This window comes from Pithys albifrons, chromosome 10, assembly GCF_047495875.1.
Source record: "Pithys albifrons albifrons isolate INPA30051 chromosome 10, PitAlb_v1, whole genome shotgun sequence".
NCBI classification, from domain to species: domain Eukaryota; kingdom Metazoa; phylum Chordata; class Aves; order Passeriformes; family Thamnophilidae; genus Pithys; species Pithys albifrons.
The window spans coordinates 30,484,644-30,511,848 of record NC_092467.1 but is presented as its reverse complement, the minus strand read 5'-3'; the positions used below and the strand labels follow the sequence as shown (position 1 = coordinate 30,511,848).

Below are 27,205 nucleotides of genomic sequence, written 5' to 3'. Positions count from 1 at the left end.
AGGCTGACACCTCCACCAACCGAGTCATCTCCCCGATGCCAGGATGAAGAGCACGAGCCTGCTATCCTGATTTAGCCTCTGGTGAGCGAGGCTTGGCTTGCCACACCAGGAAGGCTGGAATGTGAGGGTTGGTGTTTCAGCAAGGGGAGAAGCAAAGCATGTCCAACCACCGCTGCTCGCAGCTGTGCTACAGTGACATGCAAAATATGCTTTGTAGACAAGTGGTGTGAGATGTTTGTCCCATTACTGCTCCCCATTTGGTGCCTAATCCCATCCATGAACCTGTAAATAGTATTTCAAAGCGAGAAGGGTGGGTTGCAGACAGGTATTGCCTATTGAAAAGGATTCCTGCAGTGGCCAAGGTGCAGGTCTGTCTTGCAGCCTGTGTGTGCTTCTAAGGTGATGAAAGACACAGACAGCTTGAAAGCTTGAAAGACCAGAGAATACCAAACTTTTTCTCAATTACTGTTTTCTGAAAAATTAAAGCTTTTTGAAAAGTACTGAAGACATGGCTTCCCTGCTCATGCCAGGGGATTGCAACTGGGTGATCTTTAACTTCCCTTTCAACTCAAACTATTCTGGGATTCTACGACAATAAAAATTTACCAACCTTCTGATTTCCTCACTGTAACTTCTAGGCAAGTACTTATTATTGACAGCTTTGCTTTGGTGTATAAATTTAGATTGTTTTCAAAGTCAATTTCTTTAAAAAAAAAAAGAAGAAGAAAAAAAGAGCTGAGAACAAGTTGTAGCCAAAGTATCAGCAGGTGACACGAGGTTGATTCCCAGTCACAGAGGTCACTGTCAGTGCACAGCCTTCCCCCAGGACAGCATGAAGCTTAATTCAAAGGAGATTTTCAGAAAACCCTGGAGATTTAAATGCATAAGTTGCAACTCATGGCAAGCGCATGAGCCTATGTTCTCACTCCCAGAATTAAGCTCCTTTAGCTCTCATTTAAGTGGCTGGGAGAGCCCTGGGCTCCTGCAGTGCTTCCCTTGTCTGAACCTCACCTGATGGCTCTGGCAAAGCTGGGAAGGCTTTGGTGGGCACTGAAGGCATCCAGCTCCTTGCAGATGGTGCTTAGCACTTAACAGGATCAGCCCTTAGCGACGTGTGTGGTGCCCATCACCTCAGATGCCTCACCATCTCTGAAGTTGCGCAAAGCCCACCATATGCAATTAGCCAAGTAAGCTGCTTTCACCTCACCTCAAATGTTTGCCACACTGATAATCCCAGCTAGGTGTCTATAAAGGAGCTACTTGTGAAGGGCAAAAGGGAGGAATGCTCTTCTATAAGACAATTAGGGAGCTGACAGAGATGTAAAGCTGAAGGTTTGCAAGATTGCTTTTTTTGGCCAGATGTTTTGAGGTTTTGGGGTTGTCTTTGGAGATCTCGGTGTTTAAAGTTAGTTACTCAGCAGGAGGTCTGGCAGCAGCTGTACGTGGGAGAGCAGCTCGCCGGTGGCAAGTCCTGTCCTCAGTAAGATATCAGTCTTTGTTTGTTTTGTTTCCTTTCCAGTCCTTCCCTACTCCTGTCTTAGCAAACGTAACACCAGAAACACGTCCCATTCTGGGATGAAAACCTGTGAGTTCATCAGCCAAGATGGAGCTTCAGTTTTGGCCTGATTTGATTTCTGTCTTGGGAAAGTTCAACGGTCGGATGCTCTTGGTGGTTCTGGTCTTGTTTCTTTTGGTTGTTGACCTTGTGAAAAAGAGACGACCCAGGAATTTCCCTCCAGGGCCACAGCTCTTTCCTCTTGTAGGAACCTTTGTGGATTTTAAGCAGCCTCTCCATCTTGCACTGCAGAAGGTAAGAGCTCCACGGACATTTCTCTTACTAACAGTGTCTTACCTGTTCTATGACTTTTGTTGCCACAACTATGAGACAGCAAGGGCAACCCTGAAGAACTACCTATGTAATAACAATGTATGATAGATGACCCTTCTTGGTTTTATCTCTTACTATCCCCTCCTATTCCACGGAAGTAGAAAGGTCCAGTGGAAAAGAAATCCATAAAGGAGGAAGACCTACATGCTCCTCCTCTTTCCCCCCACATCTGACCATAACCATTTCCTTCTGAAGCACAGGAAGGGTTCTGAAGGGCTGGGCCAGGCTGGGGGAGAGATGGCAAGGGCTGTGTGAGAAATGACCTGTTTGGACTGTGAGGATCACCTCTGGAAATTTTCTTTGCTCACAGGGTAATGATTCACACCATTACATCTGAAAGAAATATTTAAGACTCTGAGTTAACCAGCTCTGTGGCTTTTTCTGTGTTGCAGAAAGAGGCAGTGATTGCCCTGGAAAGTTTTCCAGAGCTTTGACTACCATCAAAACCAGCAAAAGAGAGATATTTTATACATGCTGAGTATGTCTCTCTGAAAAGGTGGAAGAAGTTCTGACTTGCTGGTTGCAAATATCCTTTTTGGTGACTATTTATCTCTTGATTTTACTGGTGAGGCTGACACCAGCTTGTCTACCCTGGGTTTTCACAGGCCACTAGCACAGATGTCCCCTGAGGGAACCCTTGGGGAAGGCTGAGGCAGCAAACTCAGAATATTTTGTCAATACACACAATTATTGTTAAGAAAATGAATCCCATTCAGTTACACACACAATCACTGAGACTCCCATTTGGTCCCAGGCTCCTTTCAGGGTCACTCTGTGTGCCTTTCCATGTAGACTCATACTAAGAAACGGATGAGCCCCTTGGCAGAGAGAGGATATGATTGTCCTTTGCTCTTATACATCAGGGAGGAGACACTAAGACAAGCAATGTCCATGCAATGAAAACGGCTATAATTTGTCTTAAAATTAGAAGTCTGTTTCTAGCCATAAGCAGGTGAAGTCCCCTTCTAAATGGGATAGCTGGAGAAGAAACCCCCCTACTTTAAACACAAAGCTGATGAAAAAGAGAATTTGTTGTGCTTTGCCCTCAGCAGGAAGAGCCTGAGTGTGGTGACCCAGGTGGTGCTTCCACCTTTTGTACTCATTCTGTGAAGAGGAGGGATGGAGCAGATGCCCAGCAGTTACAAAGCAAGTCCTGTCCTTGATACAAGTCAAAGTGATGAAAACACCTGGTAAAACCCAGGTCACACTTGCTAACAAACACAAGCAAACCATCTCTCCCACACCACAGCTCTCCAGCCCTTTTATGCCTTCTCCTGGAATAGTTTAGATTGGATGGGACCTGCAGGCTTGGGTTTGGGATTTTCGTCAGTCCCTTTGCTTCAAGCAGGATTAAATTCAAAGTGAGATGCCCTTGTTGGAGGTCTTGTCCAGATGAGTTTTGAAATTCCCTGCCTTGTGGATCTCAGAGGGCAATGAACTCTCTTTCAGCTCACTGGTCGCTACGGGAACATCTTCAGTGTGCAGTTTGGAAGTCTGACTTTTGTGGTTGTCAACGGGTACCAGATGGTGAGAGAAGCTCTTGTCCACCAGGCTGAAATATTTGCCGATCGGCCAAATATCCCACTCCTCCAAGAAATATTTAAAGGTTTTGGTAAGCACAACCCCAGGATTTTGGGACAAATCTGTCATCTATTTGAAATGTTAACAATTAGAGCAGAAGGAACAGGTTGAATTCAACCCTTGTGAATTGCACCGGGGGAGACAAGAATTGAACTCAGACTAATAATCTCACAGGAATATGTTTTAATCTCTCTGAGATTTAGGGATGAGGATAGGATCAAAGCCAGGTCTTGATGAAAGAGGAGAAATAAATTCAAGCTGCGCAGTGATCGATATATTTGAAGAGTTTTCCCCTTGGTTTTCATTTCTCCTTTACTTTTTCTGCCTCAGTTGCACACAGCTCCAGAGCTGGGATGTGCTGCTCCTGCCTGCAGCTCTGCCAGCAGCGTGAGAGTGCTCATAGTATTTTGGCTTACACCTTTTTTTCCCACGCAAAGTGACAAAGTAGCAGATTAAAGCAAATCCATAGAGCTAAAGATCTTTAACATAAGCCAATTACTCTTGAATTTTAATTCCCAGGCAAAGCCATAGTTTTTCCATGTCTATGGGCTTTGTTTGCTTTGGTTTGGGGGTTTTGTTCATGATGAATGGCCGTTTCTGAATCCTGATGCTCACACATGACCCAGAGAGAGGTCTGCTCACTTGGGTTTTTCCACCTACAGGGCTCATATCTTCAAACGGGCACATATGGAGGCAACAGAGGAAGTTTGCTTTGGCAACACTGAAAAGCCTTGCTGTGAATTGCGAGGAAAAAGTGCAAGAGGAGAGTCGGTACCTGGTGGAGGCGATCGAGGAGGAGAAAGGTGGGGAGTTAATGTACAGCACTGTGCTCAGAGCTTCCAGCTAACTGAACAATGAGAAGTCAAACTCTTACCCCAGCACAGCTCCTAACATGCAAAACATTTCTTCAATAGCTTAAATCTCTATCTTACACTTCCAGACTGTGCCTTTTAGCACGTATTTTAGACCTCAGGCCTCCTATTTCAGTTCTTCCTTATTAATATCAAGCAAATATATAGTCAGTTGTTATTAAAACATGCACGTTTCTATGGCTAAGAAGGTGTCTCCTGTATTCTGTGAAGGAATAAATGCAGCTCTCCTGCTATCAGGCACTTCCACTCAGAGGCTTAGTTAACCTCTGCTTGTCCTTGGTTTTACAAAGTATTTTAAAACTTGTTTAGTCAGGCTTTCCTTTTGTATCACACACAGATGAAGTGTGTGCTTTGCTCTTTTATGGTCCAGCTTTTAAAAACTGCCAGAGGGATATTAGTAAGAATAATTTGTATGTTGGTACATGGGTGATGTTGCACTTCAGCTTTAAATAGAAGCAGATGGGGTTGAGCAATTCTATGGAGCTATATATAGTAAATAAGAAAGATCTAAATAGGAATTGTGAAATTATATACTAAACTAGCTCCATTTTAATTGCTGTTGCACTGAACAGGCCAAATACTCCACATTGCCAATTGATTATAGTCCTTTATAGTCCTAATCAATAAACTAATTAAGCTGCTGGTTTGAGCCTTTCTTCCCATTAGTAATGACAAATAGTGATCATGTCCATCACTCTGATATCTGAGCACCAGCCTGGTTTAATTACTTTCTTGAAGAGTGAGGAGCTCAGCAGTCCTGTGCAGAGTGCCTTGCATTTCAAAGGGATGCTCCCCGTGTAGAGACAGCAGCTCAGGGCTGGGCTGGGTTTGGTACCCAGATTAGTCTCTCATGTCACAGCAAGGAGCTCTCCAGGCTGCTGAGAAGTGCCCTGTTTGATGATGGTCTTTGCTCAAAAGCCCTCCCAGGGAACGCAGAGGTGACAGGTGTCACATCACACTTAACTCTTATCAATGTGTGTCACATCTATGGGCTGTATGAGCTGTTGCTGGAGCTTACAGTGGGCACAGAGACTTGCAGCCCTCTTCCCTCTCTTCCCCATCTCACTTGATTTCTTTGTGGTGGGCAACTAAAGGTATTTTTGCAGCATAGTTAGTCTTGAGCTCCTTGCCCTGGGCTAAGCTTTGAGGGACTCTGTCCTGGTGTTTGGCATCAAGCACATGTTGGAGTTTGCAAAGTCAACAGCCATGGCATGACATGCTCCTGGTTGTTTTCTCTGGAAAGTAGTTCAAACCCTGCTTGGGCAACTGTGTGTTAATGTCAGTGTCTGACAGCAGCCTGGCCTGGAGACAGGAGGGTATGTCCTCAGAGAAAGGATGTCATGGCCCACAATGCCCAACCTCTGGAGGGATGCTGGAGGTGATGGGGTTGGTGGGTAGCCCAAGCCCCAAGTGAAGCTTTAGCATCACCATGGGCGAGAAGTAGGTGAGGTCTCACCTCAGCCTCACAGCTGTGGGTCTTGGAGAGAATGTGGTTTTGACTAAGAATTTAAAGAAAGAAAAAAAGAAATCTGTCTTTAGAATCCTAGAATCACAGAGCCATTTAGGTAGGGAAAAGACCCTTAAGGTTATTGAGTCCAACTGTTAACCCAGCACTGCCATGTTCACCACCAAACCATGTCCCCAGGTGCCACATTCATAAGCCTTTTAAACACTTCCAAGAATGGTGACTCCACCACTGCCTGACCACCCTTTCAGTGAAGAAATTTTCCCTCATATCCAATCTAAATCTCCCCTGGCACAACTTGAGGCCATTTCCTCTTGTCCAGTTGTGTGTTATCCAGGAGAAGAGATTGACTCCCACCTGGCTACAACCTGCTTTTCAAGCAATTTCCTTCCATTTTGTTTCCTCCAGGACAACCATTTGACCCTCATTACAAAATTAATAGTGCTGTTTCAAACATCATCTGCTCCATAACTTTTGGGAACCGCTTTGACTACCATGACAACCGTTTCCAGGAATTACTGCACTCACTGGCTGAAACGCTGCTGCTCATTGGAAGTTTCTGGGGCCAGGTAAAGCCTCTTGGAGGTTTTTCCAGGTTCAGCTGCATGTAAGAGCTCAGAAACTGGAGTTTCTAAGGCACTGATATAATTCTCTTTTCCCTGTAGAAAAAGTCATAAGGAAAATGACCAAAAATATTGTTCTGCATTTAGACTGGAAATACCCATCTATCTATTAGGAAAGCAAGGAAGTTAGTAAAAGTTATTGGGGCACAGAGAGGAAAAAAACCAGTATAGGATTGTAAAACCAATCTTATTCCTAACCAAAGAGCAATGGAGAACCCTTAAAAATGTTTCTACAAGAATTAATAGTGTTCTCTGTGAAAATTCCTATATTTTTCCCCACCCATATCCTAACCAGTTTCTCAAATGACTTTTATTTATGACAAACCTGTCTGAGATTCCACATTTAAAGCCAAAATGGGTGGATTTGGTGATGTAGTTTCTGAATGGCCACATGCCATGTGTCAGATCTGATCTTTGCCCCTCCGTGGGGGCACTAAAGGGTTGATCTGCCCCCAACTCACCTCTGGCCAATCTTTGGCCCCTCAGAGAATTTCATCAGCAGAAAACATCTGGCCAAGTCTTATCTTGTTTGTACTTGTTTCCATCTGTGTAAGTAAATTTGTACAAACTGGACCTTTGTAGCAAAACCGACGTTTTTACCTGCAAACAAGCAGAGTTAATAAATTGTCCTATCATCTCAACTATGGTATCTGCTCCTTTAACACAAGAAATGCTCTTTTGCTCTGTTTGATTTCTCACCAGCTGTACAATGCTTTTCCTTTGGTCATGAGATGGCTGCCAGGGCCCTTCAGGAAAATCTTCAGGCACTGGGAGAAGCTTCAATACTTTGTGAAAGGTGTGATTGCAAAGCACAAGGAGGATTTGGACCAGTCTGAGGCAGGAGATTACATTGGCTGTTACCTGAAAGAAATAGAAAAGGTAGGAGGGAAACACCTAAAACCACCTAAAGATTAACCCACAGAATGAGCAGAGAAGACTCAAGGCTGTTTTGTCAGGGGAGCTTATGCCTCACACTCCTCATGCCTTCTCCTCCCTACCTCTGCCACATCAAGTTTTAGCAACAGCAGGAGCCTCATCACTTTGAAAACACACAGATTTAATTTTTTTCATTTGAAAGTATTTACACTTTGTCTTCTTCCCTTTTTCATTCTGTCACAGGGTGTAGGAGGACTCTCAGGGAACATGTTCAGGTTTCAATGAGAGCTCACAGGCCTGTGTTTGCTATTGTGAAAGCTGACATTTAAAAACACTACCAGCTTTCAAGAACTGCTCTAAAGCAACCAGGGTGTCTTTCAAAACAGTCCATAGGGCTTGAAATTCAGTGAAAGTAAAAGCTAGAAATTTCCAAGTTCGGGGCTGGTGGATAATAAAGGAGCTGCAGGACTTGAGTTACATCCAGGTGGTTTTGGATTGGGTTTTTGAAAGCATCATCCCCTCCTTAATAAGAGTTTTCATTGCTATGTTTTTCCCCTTAGTTTAAAGGTGACACCAGCTCATATTTCCACGAGGAAAACCTGCTGTGCTCCACCTTGGACTTGTTCTTAACTGGGACTGAGACAACGGCGACCGCCATCCGCTGGGCTCTGCTCTACATGGCCACACACCCCCACATCCAGGGTAGGGCCACTCAGGGGTCCTTTGCTCAGCCCAAAACTAGACAAGCGAAACCCAGGGCAGAGTTATCCCAGCTCTGCCATGTGTTGGACATACCTGTGCCCCAGGTATCTTACTGGGAACCTTCTGAAGGAGCGGATGAGGGAACTGGGAGTGTTTAACCTGAAAAAAAAAAAGACTCAGGGGGCTCCGGGGGGACCTTGTCATGCTGTACAACTCTCTGAAAGGAAGTTGTAACCAGATGGTGGTCAGTCTCCTCTCCCAGGGAGCAAGTGATAGGATAAGAGGAAGCAGACTCAAGTTGTGCCAGGGGAGGTTGAGATAGGATATTAGGGAAAATTTCTTCACTGAAAGGGTTGTTAAGCCCTGGAAGAGACTGCCCAGTGACATGGTGGAGTCACTACCACTGGAAATGTTCCAAAAGGAGTATAAATGTGCTGCTTGGGGACACAGTTTAGTGGAGGCCTGGCTGTGCTGGGTTAATGATTTGACTCAATGGTCTTAGAGGGCATTTCCAACCTTAAAGATCCTACAAAGACAGACATTTTTAATTTGTTTTGCTCTCCACAGAGAAAGTGCAGCAGGAGATCGACGCGGTGCTCGGGCAGTCCCGCCAGCCCACCATGGCCGACAAGGAGAACATGCCCTACACCAGCGCGGTGCTGAGCGAGGTCCTGCGCATGGGCAACGTGGTGCCACTGGGGGTGCCCAGGATGGCCACCAGCAACACCACCCTGGCTGGCTTCCACCTGCCCAAAGTGCGTGGAGACCACCAGCCTCCATCCCACCACAGCAGGGTCTTCATGGCCCAAGTTCCCAATCTCACCTGGAGGGGAACCAACCAGCATCATTTTATGGAGATATCACTGTTATACAGAAAGTACAAGCCCTCCTGGGGGAGGCTGTGGGGTTGTTGTGCATTTAAATTCCTTACAGAGGAGAATTGTGAGATCCTTCTGGTGTTGGTCGTTATTTTCAGTTTTAAAAGATTTATCCCTTAAAATTTTATAATTTTATAATCCACACATTAGGAGCACAGAGGGACAAGAAACATGGAAAAGCAAACAGTTTGGGTTTGTTCATTCCACAGAGTATTAAATTCATCTGTTAAAAGCAGAACTTGATGAAAGCCAGGTAATGGGTATTGTTGCACACACACTGTGTTACAATTACAAAAGCAAATACGAGATTTAGACATAAGTAGTCTCTTCCATCTATATGACTGGTTGCATCAAGGAAAATTAAAAATAAAAAATCTGGGCATTTTCCTCCACATTGATCAGAATATTTCTCTTGCTGATGGAGGATGAGGTGACAAACCAGATCAGTTGTTTGGTTTTTAGGGTTTTTTTTAAGGCAGAATAAAACAAATGGGTTGAAAATTATGTGATTAAATTGCCTCCAATTCCTCTGGGAACGCAGTGATACCAATTTAAAGTTGGTTTACATTAAAATCTCGTGTCACAGCAGCTCAAGGTGTGGAGCAACACTACGGTGATACATAAAGCCACACAGAAGTGAACAATCCTGTAGGGTTTAATTACATAGCTTAGGGGGGGAAATCCAACGTTTTGCCCTTAAGAAGATGTAGTTTACGCCGTGTGTGGAACAGAGCTAATAATAACCCAGTCTGACAACACGTCGGCTCTTCCCCAGTGCGTAATCGCCCGCTTTCCCCACCTCTCGCAGGGCACCACCCTGATGACCAGCCTGACTTCGATAATGTTCGACAAAAACGTGTGGGAGACTCCAGACACCTTTAATCCTGAACATTTCCTGGAAAACGGCCAGTACAAGAGGCGGGAGGCTTTTCTGCCCTTCTCTGCAGGTAGGATGATGGATGGGGAGGTGCCTTTCCTTTTTTGCAATGCTTTTATGAGACACTGCTTGGAGAGTAGGGGGCTCCTGCTCCAGCTTCCAGCCCATCCCCACAGCGAAAATCCCAGTCACTGCTAATACTGGATGCCTGGAGTGGAAGAGAAATCAATTTTGTTATTGCAGGATAAAAGAAAAAAGCCTTTTTCCCTCTTGCACGAGTTGCATAACTGTGTTTCTTTTTTTCCCCTCTCTGCCTGTCTGAGCAGCCGCAGTTTGCTGAGCAGTAACTTCTGGGGAAGGTTTGAGCAGATTGTGTGGGTGAACATTGCCACCTAACCTTCCCAGGAAGAAAAGCTGCCGCAACCTGAGCGAGAGGAGACTCCGAGGCGTCTGAAGCTCGCTCGGGGCTCTTTTAGGTTATTTTTTTGCTCCTTTTCAGGCAAGAGGGCTTGTCCCGGGGAGCAGCTTGCCAGGACGGAGCTCTTCATCTTCTTCGTAGCCCTCCTGCAGAAGTTCACCTTCCGGGCACCGGCGGATGCCGCGCTGAGCTTCGCCTTCACGCTCAGCCTCACGCGCTGCCCCAAGCCCTTCCAGATCTGCGCCTTGTCTCGTGACTGAGGTTGGCGTGGGCTGCCCCATGACCCCCCTCTGCAGCCCTCCACACACTGGAGCGTGTCCATTCTCCCATCCACCCCATAGGTTTGGGGCTGAAATGATGGGCCATGGAGGTCGAGCACCCACCAGCATCTGGGTGGCAGGGGAAGGGCAGGAGGGTCACATCCTGCACACTGCAACAAAGACAACCCTTGTGGTTCTTCCCTTCACCTCATTCCTCCTCCTCTTTACCAGTTCAACAAAATGCATGAATTTAAAAGCCTTATTACATAGTTTCCCCCATTAGCAACTCCCAGGAAGGTGTCTGCGAGCTGCAAAATAGGTTTTCATGTTGACTTATCCATATGGGATATGCCCAACACCCAGAGAGCATTTAGCAACTGCAAAATCCCGAAGTTGCAGCACCCCAAAGAGCCAAGGGCTGTGTTTTCTGAGGTGTCCCAGGTCAGGGGGAGCAGCTGCCTTTGGACAAGGTGTAAACAAATGGTCAAGGTGGCCATGGACAATCCTGAGCCTCAGGTAGGATTGGGCTCAGTGTGGTGGGCACTCCCTGTGCCACCACATTGCTGCTCTGTGATGGAAATCAAAGAATCACCAAATGGGTTTGGTTAGAATGGACCTTAAAGCTCATCTCGTTTCCACACCCCTGCCATGGCCAGGGATACTTCCAAATAGACCAGGTTCCTTCAAGCCCCATCCAACCCAGCCTTGAAGACTTCAAGGGATTGGAAACATCTAAGCAGAGATCTCTGCAGCAGCTTGCTGTTTTTGGATCTCGTAGATAATACGGAAGGTTTTAGTTAGGAAGCAACAGGGAATAAGGAGCATCCTCTACAAAGCCCCCCCAAGTGGGATGGCACAAGGAGCTGTGCTACCAGCAAGTCTGGAATGACTATAAAAGTACAGTATTGCAATACTGTAATAGAAAAGCAAAAGGTTTGTGGCAATGAAATAAAAACAGAACAGCTGCAAAACAATAATCTAGTGAGTTTCTTGGGAGCAGTTTTTCCAAAGCCCAGCAGAAGGAGAAGGAGCAGAGAGTGTTGGAGGGGTCATGCCCGCGGCTGTGAGGAAGGAAGTGGTTTGTGGGGGGAAGTCACGAGTTTGACACTTCCCCTCTGTTTCTGGCAAAGATTTGTGGCCCTGCATGACTGACACGGACACAGCGTGGGCTGAGCAAGTGGGTGGGGACATGGACCCCTCAGGGATGGACACACTGCCCCTGCCCATACCAGGGCCCTTTGCAGAAGAGTTAATTAAACAGGAAACTTGTCATGAGTTGTTTCATTTCTGGAACCACTGATGCTTAGGAATGCTGTCTCCTGGGTGCTTCTGTCTGCTGTGAAGGCACAGCAAAGATTCTTCTTTTTCCTGTTTTTTCCTTCTCACCTTTCATACATGACTTTTCTATGGGCGCCCACATAGGATACGGGATAGTTAATAAGAGTTCACTTTCCACCCATTTTCTCCTCCATCCCTGGCAATAACCATTTTCCTGTAGTAGAAAGCAATGCCTGTGCAGTGGCAGATTTAGGCCACATGGGAGAGCCCTCTGCACATCACATCCCTGCCACGCCGGACACACAGGGATTCTCTCACTGACCTGTCCTTCCAACTGATCACTTGAATCCTATTTGTTTTTAATTAATAGTTTGCAGTCACAGGCTCCCAAGTTGTGTTTTTCTTTTTCCTAAAGAGAAAACATAAGTAATCTCTGGACTTTTTGTACCTATGAAGTTTTCAAAGCCACGTGGGACCAGGCACTGCTTTCTCTCCATTTTTTTTTATTCTGCTGAAGATCTGACCTCTGGCATGTGGCTACAGATTCTATTATTTGCATTGGCTTGTGAGTAAATGTTGCTCCCTCTTCTCCCGTCCATTTCAAATTTGTGTTTCCCCATTACATTTGAGCTTCTCCCCTACTCATGCAGAGAATAAACAATTCAAAATATCTTTTTTTTAATCACTTGAAAGAAAAAAAATTACAATGATCCCCTGTAATAAGTGCAGGAGACATGAAATGATTCTTTTTTACCGGATCATCTCATGTAACTGAAGGGGACTGTATACATCTCCACAGGCTCATGCCTAAGTGTCCACAGACAGAGATTCTCTGCAAATTCAGCTTTTTCCATATAAAGTTCCACACAAAAAAAAAATTAACTTTTCAAGATTGCAAAGTGTGAGGGGAACACAGGTATGGCATCACCTCAGTGGCTCTGGACAACCCCAGTGGCCACATGTGATGTGCCCAAGGGAGAGAAAAGGAACCCAAAGCGTTCCCCAGAGCAGAGGTGGCAGCTGACCCCTGCAGAGCCATGTGCTGCAATGTCAAACTGCTGCTGCAAACACCCTGCTGCATTCACAAGAAAACACAAGGCACACACCAAAGGTGCACATGGTGTGGGAACACCTCCCTGCCTCAGAGCCGCTCCAAGGGGGCAAATTCAGCACAGCCTGTTGCCAACTACGCCACAAGGGCCCGAGCCTGCAGAGTGGGCACTGCTTGGGCCTCTCAGCACCTGCCCCACCTTTGGGGGTCTTTGGCAATGGCTCCAGCACGGGCTCCACACTCAAAGGACAAGGCAGGTGGGAAGCCATGGCTGGAGGGCTCAGGCAGGGCCAACCTGACGGCCAGAGCAAGTTGCTCTGCTGGCACTTGTCCCGTGGGGATCGGACAATGACGGCACTTTGGAACCGCTGCACAGCCTGGGAGGCTCTTTGCTTCCAGCCCACGTCACTCTGGCACAGGGAACCCGGAAATAATCAGCCAGATGGTTGGGAAAGGTTTGTGCAGCCTTATCTCAGATGTTCCTGCTGACCTGGGCTTGGTCTGGGACTCCTGAGAGCAGAGAAGCAGCTCCTGTAAGCAAGGAGAGCTCGAGGCACTGGCAGCGGCTGGAGCCTGCCCGGCACCGCAGAGCTGACGCCCGGACACGGCACGGTGAGGGCACCACGGGCAGGAGGGAGCAGGGCTGGTGCTGGGCCGTGGGCCGGTGGGAACAGTGCAGGGAACCTGCCTCAAGGGTTTAGTCTTTGTCCTGCAGAGCTCATTTCTCTCTGCACACAAGGCAAAGATCGCTGGGGTTCAGTGAAGCAGCAGTGGGAGGAAGGAGGGGAAAGCGGAAGCTGGGGCTGTTTTGCTTTGTGGTGGTTTGGATTACTTAATCCCATCAGAGGGAATGCTTGAGTTCCATCCAGGAGGGGTTTCTCATCCTTGCTGAAAGCTGGGACAGCAGCATTCTGAACGCAGCCTCTGGACCAGGCCAGCAAAAGCTGCTCTGTGCTCTCCTGTGTTTGTGCCCACAGCTGCTCCAGCACATCATCCATCTCACCCTGTCCCTGTTGGACTCAGTTGTGTCCTGGGAGCTCCATCTGCCCTGACCTGCTGCGACAGACGTTCCTGCAGAGCCCCAGCATCCAGCCATGCTGCACTTCCTCTGGGACAGCATCTCCTTCCACACACTCCTCATCTTCCTCGTTGTCTTCCTGTTTGTTGCTGACTACATGAAGAACAGAAACCCAAAGAACTTCCCTCCTACCCCTTGGCGCCTTCCCTTTGTGGGACACATGTATGTGATGGACTTCAAAGATCCCATCAGTTCAGTAAAGAAGGTACGAGGGTGTTGTGCACTGTGGGGAAGGGACAGAGGGAATTGCAGACGCAGGGAAGGGCTTCACCCACACCAGATGGGCCCATCAGGTTTGCCCTCCTGGGTGACATTTGCCTGGGTACCAGGAGGGGCACAGGTGTGCAGTGATCCCTCGGGCAAAGGGCACAACACCATCCCACGGCTGCAGACACAGATGTAGGAGCTCTGTAGGGCGGAGTGGGGGCTGGAAGGGCACTTGGGAAGGGAGCAAAACAAAAGTCAGAAAAACACAGGACTGAAAAATCTAACCTGGAGACATTTCCTTGATTTATGGACAATTAACACCAACTCCTGATCAGTGATTCTGGAAAAGAGGAAAGAAAAGACTCTGCCGTCAGGCAGCGATTTGTGCACACATTCTCTCTGCCCTCCCACTCTCAGCTTTTCTTATTGTCATTCCCCGTGACAAGGCTGTCCCTGTCCCAACAGAAACTTTACCTTCAAATGAAATCTCTTTTATTTCTCCTTCCAGCTTACTAAAAAATATGGTGACATCTTCGGCATGTCCATGGGCAGCATGAAGCTTGTGCTAGTAAGCGGAATGTGGTTGGTTAAGGAAGTGCTTGTAAACCAAGGCGAAGACTTCTTGGAGCGACCAGAAATGCCTATTAACAAAGATATCTTCAGCAAGATGGGTGAGTTGTCCCTCAGGACATGTTCCTCTAAGGTCAGGCATTGGCCCTGCACACGTCTCAGACAGATGGACAGAAAGCAGAGCCCTGGAGATTTTCCCCTCTGGGGGGATCAGCCTTGGCTCATGGCAGGTGTTTCTGCCAGGACTGATCTCCTCCAGTGGGCACTTGTGGAAGGCACAGAGGAGGTTCACCTTGACCACCCTGCGAAACTTTGGCTTGGGGAAGAGGAGCGTGGAGGAGCGAATCCAGGAGGAGTGCCGGTTCCTTGTGGATGCCTTTAAGGATGAGCAGGGTGAGTGCCTGTTACCATTCCTGCCATGGTTCACTGCAGGCTGGAAAATACCTCACCTTGCAAGGGCTGCCACCACCCTGGCAGCATCCCTGCTCCCTCTTCCAAGGCTTTGGCCTTCAAACTGACTGCTGAAAGCAGGCAGGTAACACCCCATGCATTATTCCTAGCCCACCTTCAGCCTCTGACTCTCCCTGAGATCTCTGGGAAATACAACACTGATACTTGTTTCGGAGAAATTCCAAAGATATCCCTCTCCCACAGACATTGCCATGCAAAGTGAACAAGGATCTCCATAATCTGATTTTACAGGGACCACTTAACTGACCAGACAGGCTTGGCCATCTTGTGGGCAAAGCAAGGTGTCCAAAGCACAGTGACAGAATGGTCACAGGGACCACTCATTTTCTTCCTCGTTCTTGAATATTTTACCTCTGACAACTTTGTTTTCCTCTCCTTTTTTTTGGAGATGACTGGCATGGAATTAATCTTTTCCTTCCTAGAGAATCCCTTCAACCCTCAGTTTACACTCACTAACGCCGTTTCAAATGTCATCTGCTCCCTCGTCTTTGGCAATCGGTTTGACTACCACGATAAGGACTTCCAAAACTTGCTGAATCTCTTGCACGAGATGATTATCCTACATGGAACCATCACAGCCCAGGTATAGCCCTCCTGCCACCAATCCAGGGCTACAGTTTCTCCTCTGGACTCAACCTCCAAACTCACAGTGCTGTCATCACCAGACCTATCTCTGCCTATTGCTTTGCACACGGTAGATTTCCCTGTCATTCATTCTGCCTTAGTTTCCATTGGGCCTTGCTCATGCTGCTCTCTCCCACACAACATCCCCTCTGCTGCCCACTGACTGCCAACCTGCCTGCTGAGACACCCAGTAACACACAACTCCCTCCACAATGAGGGATTCCTGCTCTTCTGCAGCTGATCTATTTGCACCAACTCCAGCACTTCAGCGAGCACAGCACTGCAGGCTGCTCAAGCTTTGATATTAGAAGGGCATTTCACTGCTTTATTTAAGTTCTCGTTCTCCTTTTGTATCCAAAGCTGTACAACTCTTTCCCATCTATAATGAAGTTCCTCCCTGGAGCCCATCAAACCATCTTTAAAAACTGGAAGTTGTTGGACAGCTACATGAAAGAGCAGATCAACAAACACAAGGAGGATTGGAACCCCTCTGAGAGCCGGGACTACATTGACAGCTACCTGCAGGAGATAGCCAAGGTGAGCAAACTGAGCACACCCTTTTGCAACTGGGCTTAGAAATCAGGAGGGATGAGAAATGAGCCCAGATCCTCCATCTGAGCTGACCCTGTGGCCTTTTGGGAGCTTAGGATGGACATGAGGCTCAGGGCACCAATGACTGGGATGGGAGTGAAGAGGCCCGGCAGCTTCAGCACAAATCCTTGGCTTGGTTTCGACTGAGCCAGGTGTCAGGACAGCCCTCACTGTTCCTATGGCACTAACACACCTTTCTGTGAAGGACAAGGACAGTGACACCTTCCAAGAGGAACATCTCATCGCCTGTACCCTCGACCTGTTTTTTGCTGGGACCGAGACCACTTCCTCCACCCTGCGCTGGGCTCTGCTCTTCATGGCCTCATATCCAGAAATTCAAGGTACAAGTAGCAAAAGGTCAGTGTTTTCCCCTTGCTTTTATCCCTCACAGCTTTGGGAGAGACACTTTTCTTGCCAGAAAAGTTGGGAATCTCCATGTACTCACACAAAAGAGGTGCAAACAGTGGCACAGGTTCCACATTAGTCCTTGGGGACCCTCACAGCAACTGCCTTGGGTTGTTCCCAGGAGTTTTATCCTGTGGTCCTTGGCTGATTCCTGCTCTTTCCCACCAGCCCGTGTGCAAGCCGAGATCGACGCCGTCATCGGGCAGGCACGGCAGCCAGTGCTGGAGGACAGGAACAACATGCCCTACACCAACGCCGTCATCCATGAGGTGCAGAGGAAAGCCAACATCGTCCCTTTCAACGTCCCAAGAGTGGCAGTGAAGGACACAACTGTGGATGGCTTCTTCATCCCAAAGGTAAACCCACTCCTCAGCACTGGCACCTCAGGGAGACTCCCAGCTCCTCAGCCTGGATTCACCAGGCCAGGTCCCTCCTGTACAGACACAACGTCCCTGCCCTGTCCAGAGTTCACTCCTGCTGAACGTGGACTTTTGCCATCCAACCAATGTTCTCCAGCTCCACAAATGGGGCAGAGCCCTGCACGGTGCCTTGGAGGAACAGATCCCATCTCACAGAGCTCTTACAGGAACTCTGGCCCAAGATTAAAATGACGCTGCTGATGAGGGAAACCATAGTTCTAGAATCACTGCAGCTCCAAAGCCACCAGAAGTAAGAAAAACTGGTGGTGGAGGAATGTAATAGACAAATAATTGCAGTAGAATTTGACTCCAGATGTTCTTTGTGGAGAGACTGGAAGATAAAACTGATGATCTTTCTGTCAGTGCCACACAAAGTGGGATGTCTTTTTCTTTATTCACTCCCTAGGGCACTTTAATGATGACAAATATAACCTCTGTGATGTTTGATGAGAATGAATGGGAAACCCCTGAGACCTTTAACCCTGAGCATTTCCTGAAGGATGGGAAGTTCTGGAAAAGGGAGTTTTTTGCAGCATTTTCTATGGGTAAGATTTTCAGAATTGTGTTCTTTTTGTCCTGGGGCACCAGGATGATGTCTCCAACTGCATGGATGGAAAGGGCAGATGCACCCAGGAGGTGCTGCTCAAACAGTGCTCACATGGTCACCCCAAAGCACCACAACCACACTCGGAGCCCTTTATCATCTCTCTTCACATGCACAGAAGGGAGATGAACATAATTAAAAATCCCTGATAATCCCAGAGTCCCCAGGAACACCTTCACCAGGGCAGGAGCATTGCTCTGTGCTCCTGCTCCCACTTGGCTCAGTGCACTGGGGTCCCCCTGTTGCCACCCTGGGGTACCCCAGCCAGCAGCTTCCCTGGGGATGTGGCTTTCAGCACCCCTGTTTGCTACACCAGAGCACACACCTTCTCTGTTTGGGCTGCAGCCTCATCCTGGGAAGGCATCAGGGGCTGTGGTCCTAAGAGAAGGCAGAAGCATTTCCAGCAGGAAAAGCACAGTCTGAGCATGCCATGGTGTCACGATCCAGTTTTGAGACACATCAACACCCTTGTTCATTAAAGGATTCCTCAAAAACGAGATTAAGGAACATGATGCCAAATATTGAAGATCAAACAGATAATTTACTCTATTCCAACAAAAAGCAGCAAAAGGAGATGGGAGAGACGAGGGAGATGGGAGAGCAGAGGGAGGGGGAGAGAGGAAAAGCGAAGCTAACATAAAAAGCATAGGAAAAACTCACCACCAGTGAGAAGCAACCCGGTGTCTGTTGGCTGTCAGGCAAGGCATTGACAGGACAGGGGAGCAGCAGGCAGGTCCTCAGCCAGAACAGTGTCACCAACTGAAGAGAAGCAGGAACCGAACCAAGGAGGCAGGAGACACAGGCAGGCAGGGTGCAGGAAGGCAGGACCAGCAGGATGGAGACAGGCAGAACAGAGTGACGAGGAGTGGGACCAGCTGGACTGGCCACTGGGCACCACTGGGTGCTGTCTTAAATACCCTCCGGTGGGTGCTTACTGGCCAGCTTGGCTCCGGGCAAACCTTTCCACAGTGCCGACTGGCTGAGCTGATGGTACCCAAAGACTGTTGGCTCTGACAAGGCGGGAAAATGTAGCAACTTTCTGTGGGAGACTCCCCAGGGGTTCCTCCAGATGCCAGTGAAGTAGCCCAGCTCTTGAGGGCTGGCACTGGTGGCTTAGCTGTGAAAATAATTTTCACTGTGCAGAGAGCTGAGCACTGCTCAGGGTGGTGCAGAGTTCTGTGCGTGCTGAGTGTCCTGACACATTGTAGGAACTCTACTGCAGTACTTGGACCTCAGAGGTTTGGAAAGAGCACAGAAAGCTCCCAGCAAATAAGTTTTTCTCCATGCAAACAGCTCAACTTTGCAACAGCTCTGCCTGACAGATAGCCCAGCCTGTGCTCACAGCATGTCCTTGCACATAGTCAGATGAAGTTGTACTGGAGTCAAATGGAGAACCCAATTGATTGAGTAGCTCACTAAAGCTGAATTGGTCTCTAACACGTGGGTTGCTGTCTCTGCAGGGAAGCGCGCCTGCCTGGGAGAGCTGCTGGCCCGCTCCGAGCTCTTCCTCTTCTTCACGTCTCTGCTCCAGAAATTCACCTTCCAGCCACCCCCGGACACCACCCTCAGCCTCCAGCCCGTGATGGGCATCACGATGGCCCCACAGCCCTACAAGATCTGTGCTGTGCCTCGGTAGGGATCCCTTGGCCACTGACCTCACAGGGAAAATCCTCACAGTCAGGGGAGCTGAAAACAAGCCCTCAGCAGCTTCTCTATGCCAATAAAATACAAAAGAGATCAGCTGGAAAGCAATAATCCTGTGGGGTTCTTCGGAGCAGTTTATCCAAATCGCAGCAGAAGGACAAGCAGCAGAGAGTGTTGGAAGGGTCTTGCCTGTGGCTGTCACGAAGGAAGAGGTTTGTGGGGGGAAGTCACAAGTTTTACGTTTCCCCTCTGTTTCTGGCAAAGATCTGTGGCCCTGCATGGCGGGCGTGGACACAGCGTGGGCTGAGCAAGTGGGTGGGGACCTGGACCCCTCAGGGATGGACACACTGCCCCTGCCCATACCAGGGCCCTTTGCAGAAGAGTTAATTAAACAGGAAACTTGTCATGAGTTGTTTCATTTCTGGGATCATTTATGCTTAGGAATGCTGTCTCCTGGGTGCTTCTCTCTGCAGTGCTGTCACAGCAAAGACTTTTTCCTATATTTTTGCTTCTCACCTTTTCGTGAATGACTTTCCTATGGGCACCCACACTGGATACAGGATAGTTAACAGGAAAAGAGGATTACAACGAGTTCACTCTCCATCCGTTTTCTCCTCCATCCCTGGCAATAACCACTTTGCTGCAGTGAAAAGCAATGCCTGTGCAATGGCAGATTTATGCCACTTGGGAGAGTCCTCTGCACATTGTTGTCACTGACCTGTCCTTCCGAATCATCACTGGAATCCTATTTGTTTTGAATTAATAGTTCACAGCCCCAGGCTCCAAGGTTGTGTTCTTGTGTCTTTTTAAAATTAAAAACATAAAAGACCTGTTTTCCCCCTTTCAGTTCCACAATAAAAGAGTCATTCACCCTTTAAGCTTCCCAAGTGTGAGGGCCACGGGGATCACAGGTATGGCATCACCCCAGTGGCTCTGCCTCCCCTCTGTGCCTTCTTGTCAACACTGGACAACCGCAACAACTACAATCAATGTCCCAAGGGAGAGAAAAGGAACCCAAAGCGTCCCCCAGAGCAGAGGTGGCAGCTGACCCCTGCAGAGCCACGTGCTGCAATGTCAAACTGCTGCTGCAAACACCCTGCTGCATTCACAAGAAAACACAAGGCACATGTCAAAGATGCACATGGTGTGGGAACACCTCCCTGCCTCAGAGCCGCTCCAAGGGGGCAAATTCCACACAACCTGTTGCCAACTACGCCACAAGGGCCCCAGCCTGCAGAGTGGGCACTGCTTGGGCCTCTCAGCACCTGCCCCACCTTTGTGGGCCTTTGGCAATGGCTCCAGCACGGGCTCCACACTCAAAGGACAAGGCAGGTGGGAAGGCATGGCTGGAGGGCTCGGGCAGGGCCAACCTGACGGCCAGAGCAAGTTGCTCTGCTGGCACTTGTCCCGTGGGGATCGGACAATGACGGCACTTTGGAACCGCTGCACAGCCTGGGCGGCTCTTTGCTTCCAGCCCACGTCACTCTGGCACAGGGAACCCGGAAATAATCAGCCAGATGGTTGGGAAAGGTTTGTGCAGCCTTATCTCAGATGTCCCTGCTGACCTGGGCTCGGTCTGGGACTCCTGAGAGCAGAGAAGCAGCTCCTGTAAGCAAGGAGAGCTCGAGGCACTGGCAGCGGCTGGAGCCTGCCCGGCACCGCAGAGCTGACGCCCGGACACGGCACGGTGAGGGCACCACGGGCAGGAGGGAGCAGGGCTGGTGCTGAGCCATGGGCCGGTGGGAACAGTGCAGGGAACCTGCCTCAAGGGTTTAGTCTTTGTCCTGCAGAGCTCATTTCTGTCTGCACACAAGGCAAAGATCGCTGGGGTTTAGTGAAGCAGCAGTGGGAGGAGGGAGGGGAAAGTGGAAGCTGGGGCTGTTTTGCTTTGTGGTGGTTTGGATTACTTAATCCCATCAGAGGGAATGCTTGAGTACCATCCAGGAGGGGTTTGTCATCCTTGCTGAAAGCTGGGACAGCAGCAGTCTGAACGCAGCCTCTGGACCAGGCCAGCAAAAGCTGCTCTGTGCTCTCCTGTGTTTGTGCCCACAGCTGCTCCAGCACATCACCCATCTCACCCTGTCCCTGTTGGACTCAGTTGTGTCCTGGGAGCTCAGCCTGCCCTGACCTGCTGTGAGAGACATCGTTCAGAGCCCCAGCATCCAGCCATGCTGCACTTCCTCTGGGACAGCATCTCCTTCCACACACTCCTCATCTTCCTCGTTGTCTTCCTGTTTGTTGCTGACTACATTAAGAACAGAAACCCAAAGAACTTCCCTCCCTCCCCTTTGCGCCTTCCCTTTGTGGGGCACCTCTACTTGATGGACTTCAGAGATCCCATAAGTATGGGGAAGAAGGTATGAGAGTGGTGGGCACATTGGGGAAGAGACAGAGGGAATTTTAGATACAGGCAAGGAGTTGAACCACACCCCATGGCCCAAGCAGGTTTGCCCTCTTGGGTGGCGTTTGCCTGGGTACAAGGAGGGGCACAGGTGTGCAGTGATCCCTCGGGCAAAGGGCACAACACCATCCCACGGCTGCAGTCACAGATGTCGAGCCCTGTAAGGCTCAGGAGTGGCTGTAAGGACATTTGGAAAGGAAGCAAAACAAAAGTCAGAAAAACACAGCACTGAAAAATCTAACCTGGAGACATTTCCTTGCTTTAGAGACAATTAACACCAACCCCTGATCAGTGACTCAGGAAAGGAGGAAAGAAAAGACTGCAGTCAGGCAGCGATTTGTGCACACATTCTCTCTGCCCTCCCACTCTCAGTTTTTCTTATTTTCATTTGTTCCCCCTGACAGGGCTGTCCCTGTCCCAACAGACACATTCACTTCAAATGAAACCCCTTTTCTTTATTTCCCCTTCCAGCTTTCTGAAAAGTATGGTGACATCATTGGCACATCAATGGGCAGCATGAAGGTTGTGACAGTAAATGGGATGCGGCTGTTCAAGGAAGTGCTTGTAAACCAAGGGGAAAACTTCCTGGAGCGCCCAGATATTCCCTCTGAACTTTTCAGCAAGATGGGTGAGTTGTCCCTCGGGACATGTTCCTCTAAGGTCAGGCAGGACTCAGACAGCTGGACAGAAAGCAGAGCCCTGGAGATTTTCCCCTCCAGGGGGATCATCCTTGGCTCATGGCACGTGTTTCCGCCAGGACTGGTCTTCTCCAGTGGGCACTTGTGGAAGGCACAGAGGAGGTTCACCTTGACCACCCTGCGAAACTTTGGCTTGGGGAAGAGGAGCGTGGAGGAGCGAATCCAGGAGGAGTGCCGGTTCCTCGTGGATGCCTTTAAGGATGAGCAGGGTGAGTGCCTGTTACCATTCCTGCCATGGTTCACTGCAGGCTGGAAAATACCTCACCTTGCAAGGGCTGCCACCACCCTGGCAGCATCCCTGCTCCCTCTTACAGGGCTTTGGCCTTCAAACTGACTGCTGAAAGCAGGCAGGTAACACCCGCCATGTATTATTCATAGCCCACCTTCAGCCTCCGACTCTCCCTGAGATCTCTGGGAAATACAACACTGATATTTGCTTCCAAGTAATACCAAAATATCCCTCTCCTTTAGACCTTGCTTTCCAAAGTAAACAAACATCTCCGTAATCTGATTGAACTTGGACCACTCATTTGCCCAGAGGAGCTTGGCCAGCTCATGGGGGCAGTGAGGAGTCCCAGCAAAACAGTGATGGTCAATGCCCATCAAGGGCCACATATTTTATCGTATTTATTGAATATTTTACCTCTCACATGTGTGTTTTCCTCTCTGTATGGAAGAAGAGTGGAACAGAATCCATCTTTTCCTTCTCCAGGGAATCCTTTCAACCCTCAGTTTACACTCACTAACGCCATTGCAAACATCATCTGCTCCCTCGTCTTCGGCAATCGGTTTGACTACCACGATGAGGACTTCCAAAACTTGCTGAAACTGATGTATGAAACAGTTATGCTCCATGGAACCATCACAGCCCAGGTACAGCCCTCCTGCCACCATTCCAGGTCTATAGTTTCTTCTCTGGATTCCACCTCCAAACTCACAGTGCTGTCATCACCAGACCTGTCTCGGCCTATTGCTTTGCACACGGTAGATTTGCCTGTCATTCATTCTGCCTTAGTTTCCATTGGGCCACACTCATGCTGCTCTCTCTCACACAACATCCCCTCTGCTGCCCACTGACTGCCTACCTGCCTGCTGAGACCCCGAAAAACACACAAGTCCCTCCACAATGAAGGATTCCTGCTCTTCTGCAGCTGACAGATTTCCGCCAACTCCGGCACTTCAGCAAGCACAGCACTGCAGGTTCCTCAAGCTTTGATATCAGAAGGGCTTTCCACTGCTTTATTCAAGTTCTCGTTCTCCTTTTGTGTCCACAGCTGCACAGCTCTTTCCCATCTATAATGAAGTTCCTCCCTGGAGCTCATCAAACCATCTTTAAAAACTGGAAGTTGTTGGACAGCTACATGAAAGAGCAGATTAAGAAACACAAGGAGGATTGGAACCCCTCTGAGAGCCGGGACTACATTGACAGCTACCTGCAGGAGATAGCCAAGGTGAGCAAACTGAGCAAACCCTTCTGCAGCAGGGCTTAGAAATCAGGAGGGATGAGAAATGAGCCCAGGTCCTCCATCTGAGCTGACCCTGTGGCCTTTGGGAGCTTAGAATGGACATGAGGCTCAGGGCACCCATCAGTGGGATGGGAGTGCAGGGGGCCAGCAGCTTCAGCCCAAATCTCTGGTTCCATTTATACTAACCTGCTGTCATAACAGCCCTCACTGTTCCTGTGGAACTAACACATCTTTTTGTGAAGGACAAGGACAGTGACACCTTCCGAGAGGAACATCTCATCTCCTGCACCCTTGACCTGTTTTTTGCTGGGACCGAGACCACTTCCTCCACCCTGCGCTGGGCTCTGCTCTTCATGGCCTTACATCCAGAAATTCAAGGTACAAGTAGCAAAAGATCAGTGTTTTCCCCTTGCTTTTATCCCTCACAGCTTTGGGAGAGACATTTTTCTTGCGAGAAAAGTTGGGAATCTCCCTGTACTCACACAAAAGAGGTGCAAAGGGTGGCACAGGTTCCACGTTAGTCCTTGGGGAGCCTCACAGCAACTGCCTTGGGTTGTTCCCAGGAGTTTTATCCTGTGGTCCTTGGCTGATTCCTGCTCTTTCCCACCAGCCCGTGTGCAAGCCGAGATCGACACCGTCATCGGGCAGGCACGGCAGCCAGTGCTGGAGGACAGGAACAACATGCCCTACACCAACGCCGTCATCCATGAGGTGCAGAGGAAAGCCAACATCATCCCTTTCAACGTCCCAAGAGTGGCAGTGAAGGACACGACCGTGGATGGCTTCTTCATCCCAAAGGTAAACCCACTCCTCAGCACTGGCACCTCAGGGACACTCCCAGCTCCTCAGCCTGGATTCATCAGGCCAGGTCCCTCCTGTACAGACACAACGTCCCTGCCCTGTCCAGAGTTCACTCCTGCTGAACGTGGACTTTTGCCATCCAACCAATGTTCTCCAGCTGCACAAATGGGGCAGAGCCCTGCACGGTGCCTTGGAGGAACAGATCCCATCTCACAGAGCTCTTGCAGGAACTTTGGCCCAAGATTGCAGCAGACAAAAGTGGTGCTGATGAGGGGAAAATGGGGTTCTGTAATGACTGCACCTCGAAAGAGAGGAGAAGTAAGAAAAACTGGCCCTGCAGGGGGGCAAAAAACAAATAATTGGAGGGGAATGTGACTCTGGAGGTTCAGAGACTGCAAGATAAAATGGTCCCTTCTGCTGTCAGTGCCACTCAAAGTGTGGTCTCTCTTTCTTTTTCTCCTCTTAGGGCACTATTTTGATGGCAAATATAACCTCTGTGATGTTTGACAAGAATGAGTGGGAGACCCCGGACACCTTTAACCCCGGGCATTTCCTGAAGGATGGGAAATTCTGGAAAAGGGACTCCTTTGTAGCATTTTCAATCGGTAAGATTTCCTAAATTGTGATATTTTTCTACTGAGGAAATGGGCTTTGTTTCCAACTGAATCAATGGAGAAAAAGAGGAAAATAGTGATGGAAAGGGCAGGTGCATTCAGGAGGTGCTGCTCCAACAGTGCTCACATGGTCACCCCAAAGCACCACAGCCACACTCAGAGCCCTTTCTCCTCTCTTGTCACATGCACAGAAGAGAGATAAGGAGTATTAAAACTCCCTGCTAATTCCAGAGACCCCAGGAACACCTTCACCAGGGCAGGAGCATTGCTCTGTGCTCCTGCTCCCACGTGGCTCAGTGCACTGGGGCCCCCCTGTTGCCACCCTGGGGTACCCCAGCCAGCAGCTTCCCTGGGGACGTGGCTTTCAGCACCCCTGTTTGCTACACCAGAGCACACACCTTCTCTGTTTGGGCTGCAGCCTCATCCTGGGAAGGGATCAGGGGCTGTGGTCATAAGGGAAGGCAGAAGCATTTGCAGCAGCAAGAGCACAGTCTGAGCATGCCATGGGTTGCTGTCTCTGCAGGGAAGCGCGCCTGCCTGGGAGAGCTGCTGGCCCGCTCCGAGCTCTTCCTCTTCTTCACGTCTCTGCTCCAGAAATTCACTTTCCAGCCACCCCCGGACACCACCCTCAGCCTCCAGCCCGTGATGGGCATCACGATGGCCCCACAGCCCTACAAGATCTGTGCTGTGCCTCGGTAGGGATCCCTTGGCCACCGTCCTCACAGGGAAAATCCTCATAGTCAGGGGAGCTCAAAACAAGCCTTCAGTAGCTCCCCTGTGCCAATAAAATACAAAACAGAACAGTTGGAAAACCATAGTCCTGTGGGGTCTTGGGAGCAGTTAAATCCAAAGCCCAGCAGAAGGAGAAGGAGCAGAGAGTGTTGGAAGTGTCCTGCCCACGACTGTGAGGAAGGAAGTGGTTTGTGGGGGGAAGTCACGAGTTTGAAGCTTTCCCTCTGTTTCTGGCAAAGATCTGTGGCCCTGCATGACGGGCGTGGACACAGCGTTGGCTGAGCAAGTGGGTGGGGACATGGAGCCCTCAGGGATGGACACACTGCCCCTGCCCATACCAGGGCCCTTTGCAGAAGAGTTAATTAAATAGGAAAATTGTATAGAAGGTTTCCATTTGTAGAACCATTTATTCTTAGGAATGCTGTCTCCTGGGTGCTTCTCTCTGCAGTGCTGTCACAGCAAAGACTGTTCTTTTTCCTGTTTTTTTGCCTCACTCTTCATAAATGACTTTTATCTGGGCACCCACACTGGATACAGGATAGTTAACAGGAAAAAAGGATAACAATGAGTTCACTTTGCACCCATTTTCTCCTCCATCCTTGGCAATAACCACTTTGTTGCAGTAGAAACCAATGTCTGTGCAGTGGCAGATTTATGCCACATGAGAGTCCTCTGCACATCACATTCCTGCCACACTGGGTACACAGGGATTCTGTCACTGACCTGTCCTTCCAACTTGAACTGTATTGGTTTTTAATTGATGGTTCACTGTCACAGGCTCCAAAGTTCTGTTTGTGTCTTTCTAAAAGACACAAACATCAAACATCTATTCTCCCCCTTTCACTTCCACAATAAAAGAACGATTCACCTTTTCGAGCTTCAAAAGTGTGAGGGCCAAGGGGAACACAGGTATGGCATCAACCCAGTGGCTCTGCTCCCCCTCTGTGCCTTCTTGTCAACACTGCACAACCCCAGTGGCCACATGTGATGTCCCAAAAAAGAAAAAAGGAACCCAAAGCGTCCCCCAGAGCAGAGGTGGCAGCTGACCCCTGCAGAGCCACGTGCTGCAATGTCAAACTGCTGCTGCAAACACCCTGCTGCTTTCACAAGA

General features: G+C 49.0%; 3 protein-coding genes across 3 annotated transcripts; all 3 read left to right on the top strand.

The window, feature by feature from the left end:
* Positions 1 to 1,246: 1,246 nt before the first annotated feature.
* LOC139676454 (cytochrome P450 2J2-like) lies at positions 1,247 to 12,306 on the top strand. The gene is made up of 10 exons (XM_071565466.1): positions 1,247 to 1,332; positions 1,520 to 1,810; positions 3,338 to 3,500; positions 4,132 to 4,272; positions 6,215 to 6,375; positions 7,132 to 7,308; positions 7,866 to 8,007; positions 8,575 to 8,762; positions 9,694 to 9,832; positions 10,262 to 12,306. The coding sequence occupies exons 2-10, from the start codon at positions 1,604 to 1,606 to the stop codon at positions 10,438 to 10,440; spliced, it is 1,497 nt and encodes a 498-aa protein (XP_071421567.1). The 5' UTR covers positions 1,247 to 1,332; positions 1,520 to 1,603; the 3' UTR covers positions 10,441 to 12,306.
* An 84-nt stretch (positions 12,307 to 12,390) lies between these two features.
* On the top strand, positions 12,391 to 20,205 carry LOC139676456 (cytochrome P450 2J2-like). The gene is made up of 10 exons (XM_071565468.1): positions 12,391 to 13,381; positions 13,747 to 14,052; positions 14,563 to 14,725; positions 14,868 to 15,017; positions 15,518 to 15,678; positions 16,080 to 16,256; positions 16,516 to 16,651; positions 16,884 to 17,071; positions 17,541 to 17,679; positions 19,199 to 20,205. Exons 2-10 carry the CDS (start codon positions 13,864 to 13,866, stop codon positions 19,372 to 19,374), a joined length of 1,479 nt encoding a protein of 492 aa, XP_071421569.1. The 5' UTR covers positions 12,391 to 13,381; positions 13,747 to 13,863; the 3' UTR covers positions 19,375 to 20,205.
* A 403-nt stretch (positions 20,206 to 20,608) lies between these two features.
* On the top strand, positions 20,609 to 26,576 carry LOC139676453 (cytochrome P450 2J2-like). Its single transcript, XM_071565465.1, has 10 exons — positions 20,609 to 21,069; positions 21,435 to 21,739; positions 22,255 to 22,411; positions 22,541 to 22,690; positions 23,194 to 23,354; positions 23,756 to 23,932; positions 24,190 to 24,325; positions 24,558 to 24,745; positions 25,215 to 25,353; positions 25,886 to 26,576. The coding sequence occupies exons 1-10, from the start codon at positions 20,934 to 20,936 to the stop codon at positions 26,059 to 26,061; spliced, it is 1,725 nt and encodes a 574-aa protein (XP_071421566.1). The 5' UTR covers positions 20,609 to 20,933; the 3' UTR covers positions 26,062 to 26,576.
* The last annotated feature ends 629 nt before the right edge of the window (positions 26,577 to 27,205 follow it).

Bases quoted from the DNA above. Each gene is read 5' to 3' on its own strand.
- LOC139676454 (XM_071565466.1), top strand. From the start codon at position 1,604: ATGGAGCTTCAGTTTTGGCCTGATTTGATTTCTGTCTTGGGAAAGTTC. The intron at 4,273-6,214 runs GTGGGGAGTTAA...TGTTTCCTCCAG, and splicing joins GGCGATCGAGGAGGAGAAAG to GACAACCATTTGACCCTCAT. The intron at 8,008-8,574 runs GTAGGGCCACTC...TGCTCTCCACAG, and splicing joins CACACACCCCCACATCCAGG to AGAAAGTGCAGCAGGAGATC.
- LOC139676453 (XM_071565465.1), top strand. From the start codon at position 20,934: ATGTCCCTGCTGACCTGGGCTCGGTCTGGGACTCCTGAGAGCAGAGAA. The intron at 24,746-25,214 runs GTAAACCCACTC...TTCTCCTCTTAG, and splicing joins ATGGCTTCTTCATCCCAAAG to GGCACTATTTTGATGGCAAA. The intron at 25,354-25,885 runs GTAAGATTTCCT...CTGTCTCTGCAG, and splicing joins CTTTGTAGCATTTTCAATCG to GGAAGCGCGCCTGCCTGGGA.
- LOC139676456 (XM_071565468.1), top strand. From the start codon at position 13,864: ATGCTGCACTTCCTCTGGGACAGCATCTCCTTCCACACACTCCTCATC. The intron at 14,053-14,562 runs GTACGAGGGTGT...TTCTCCTTCCAG, and splicing joins CCATCAGTTCAGTAAAGAAG to CTTACTAAAAAATATGGTGA. The intron at 17,072-17,540 runs GTAAACCCACTC...TTCACTCCCTAG, and splicing joins ATGGCTTCTTCATCCCAAAG to GGCACTTTAATGATGACAAA.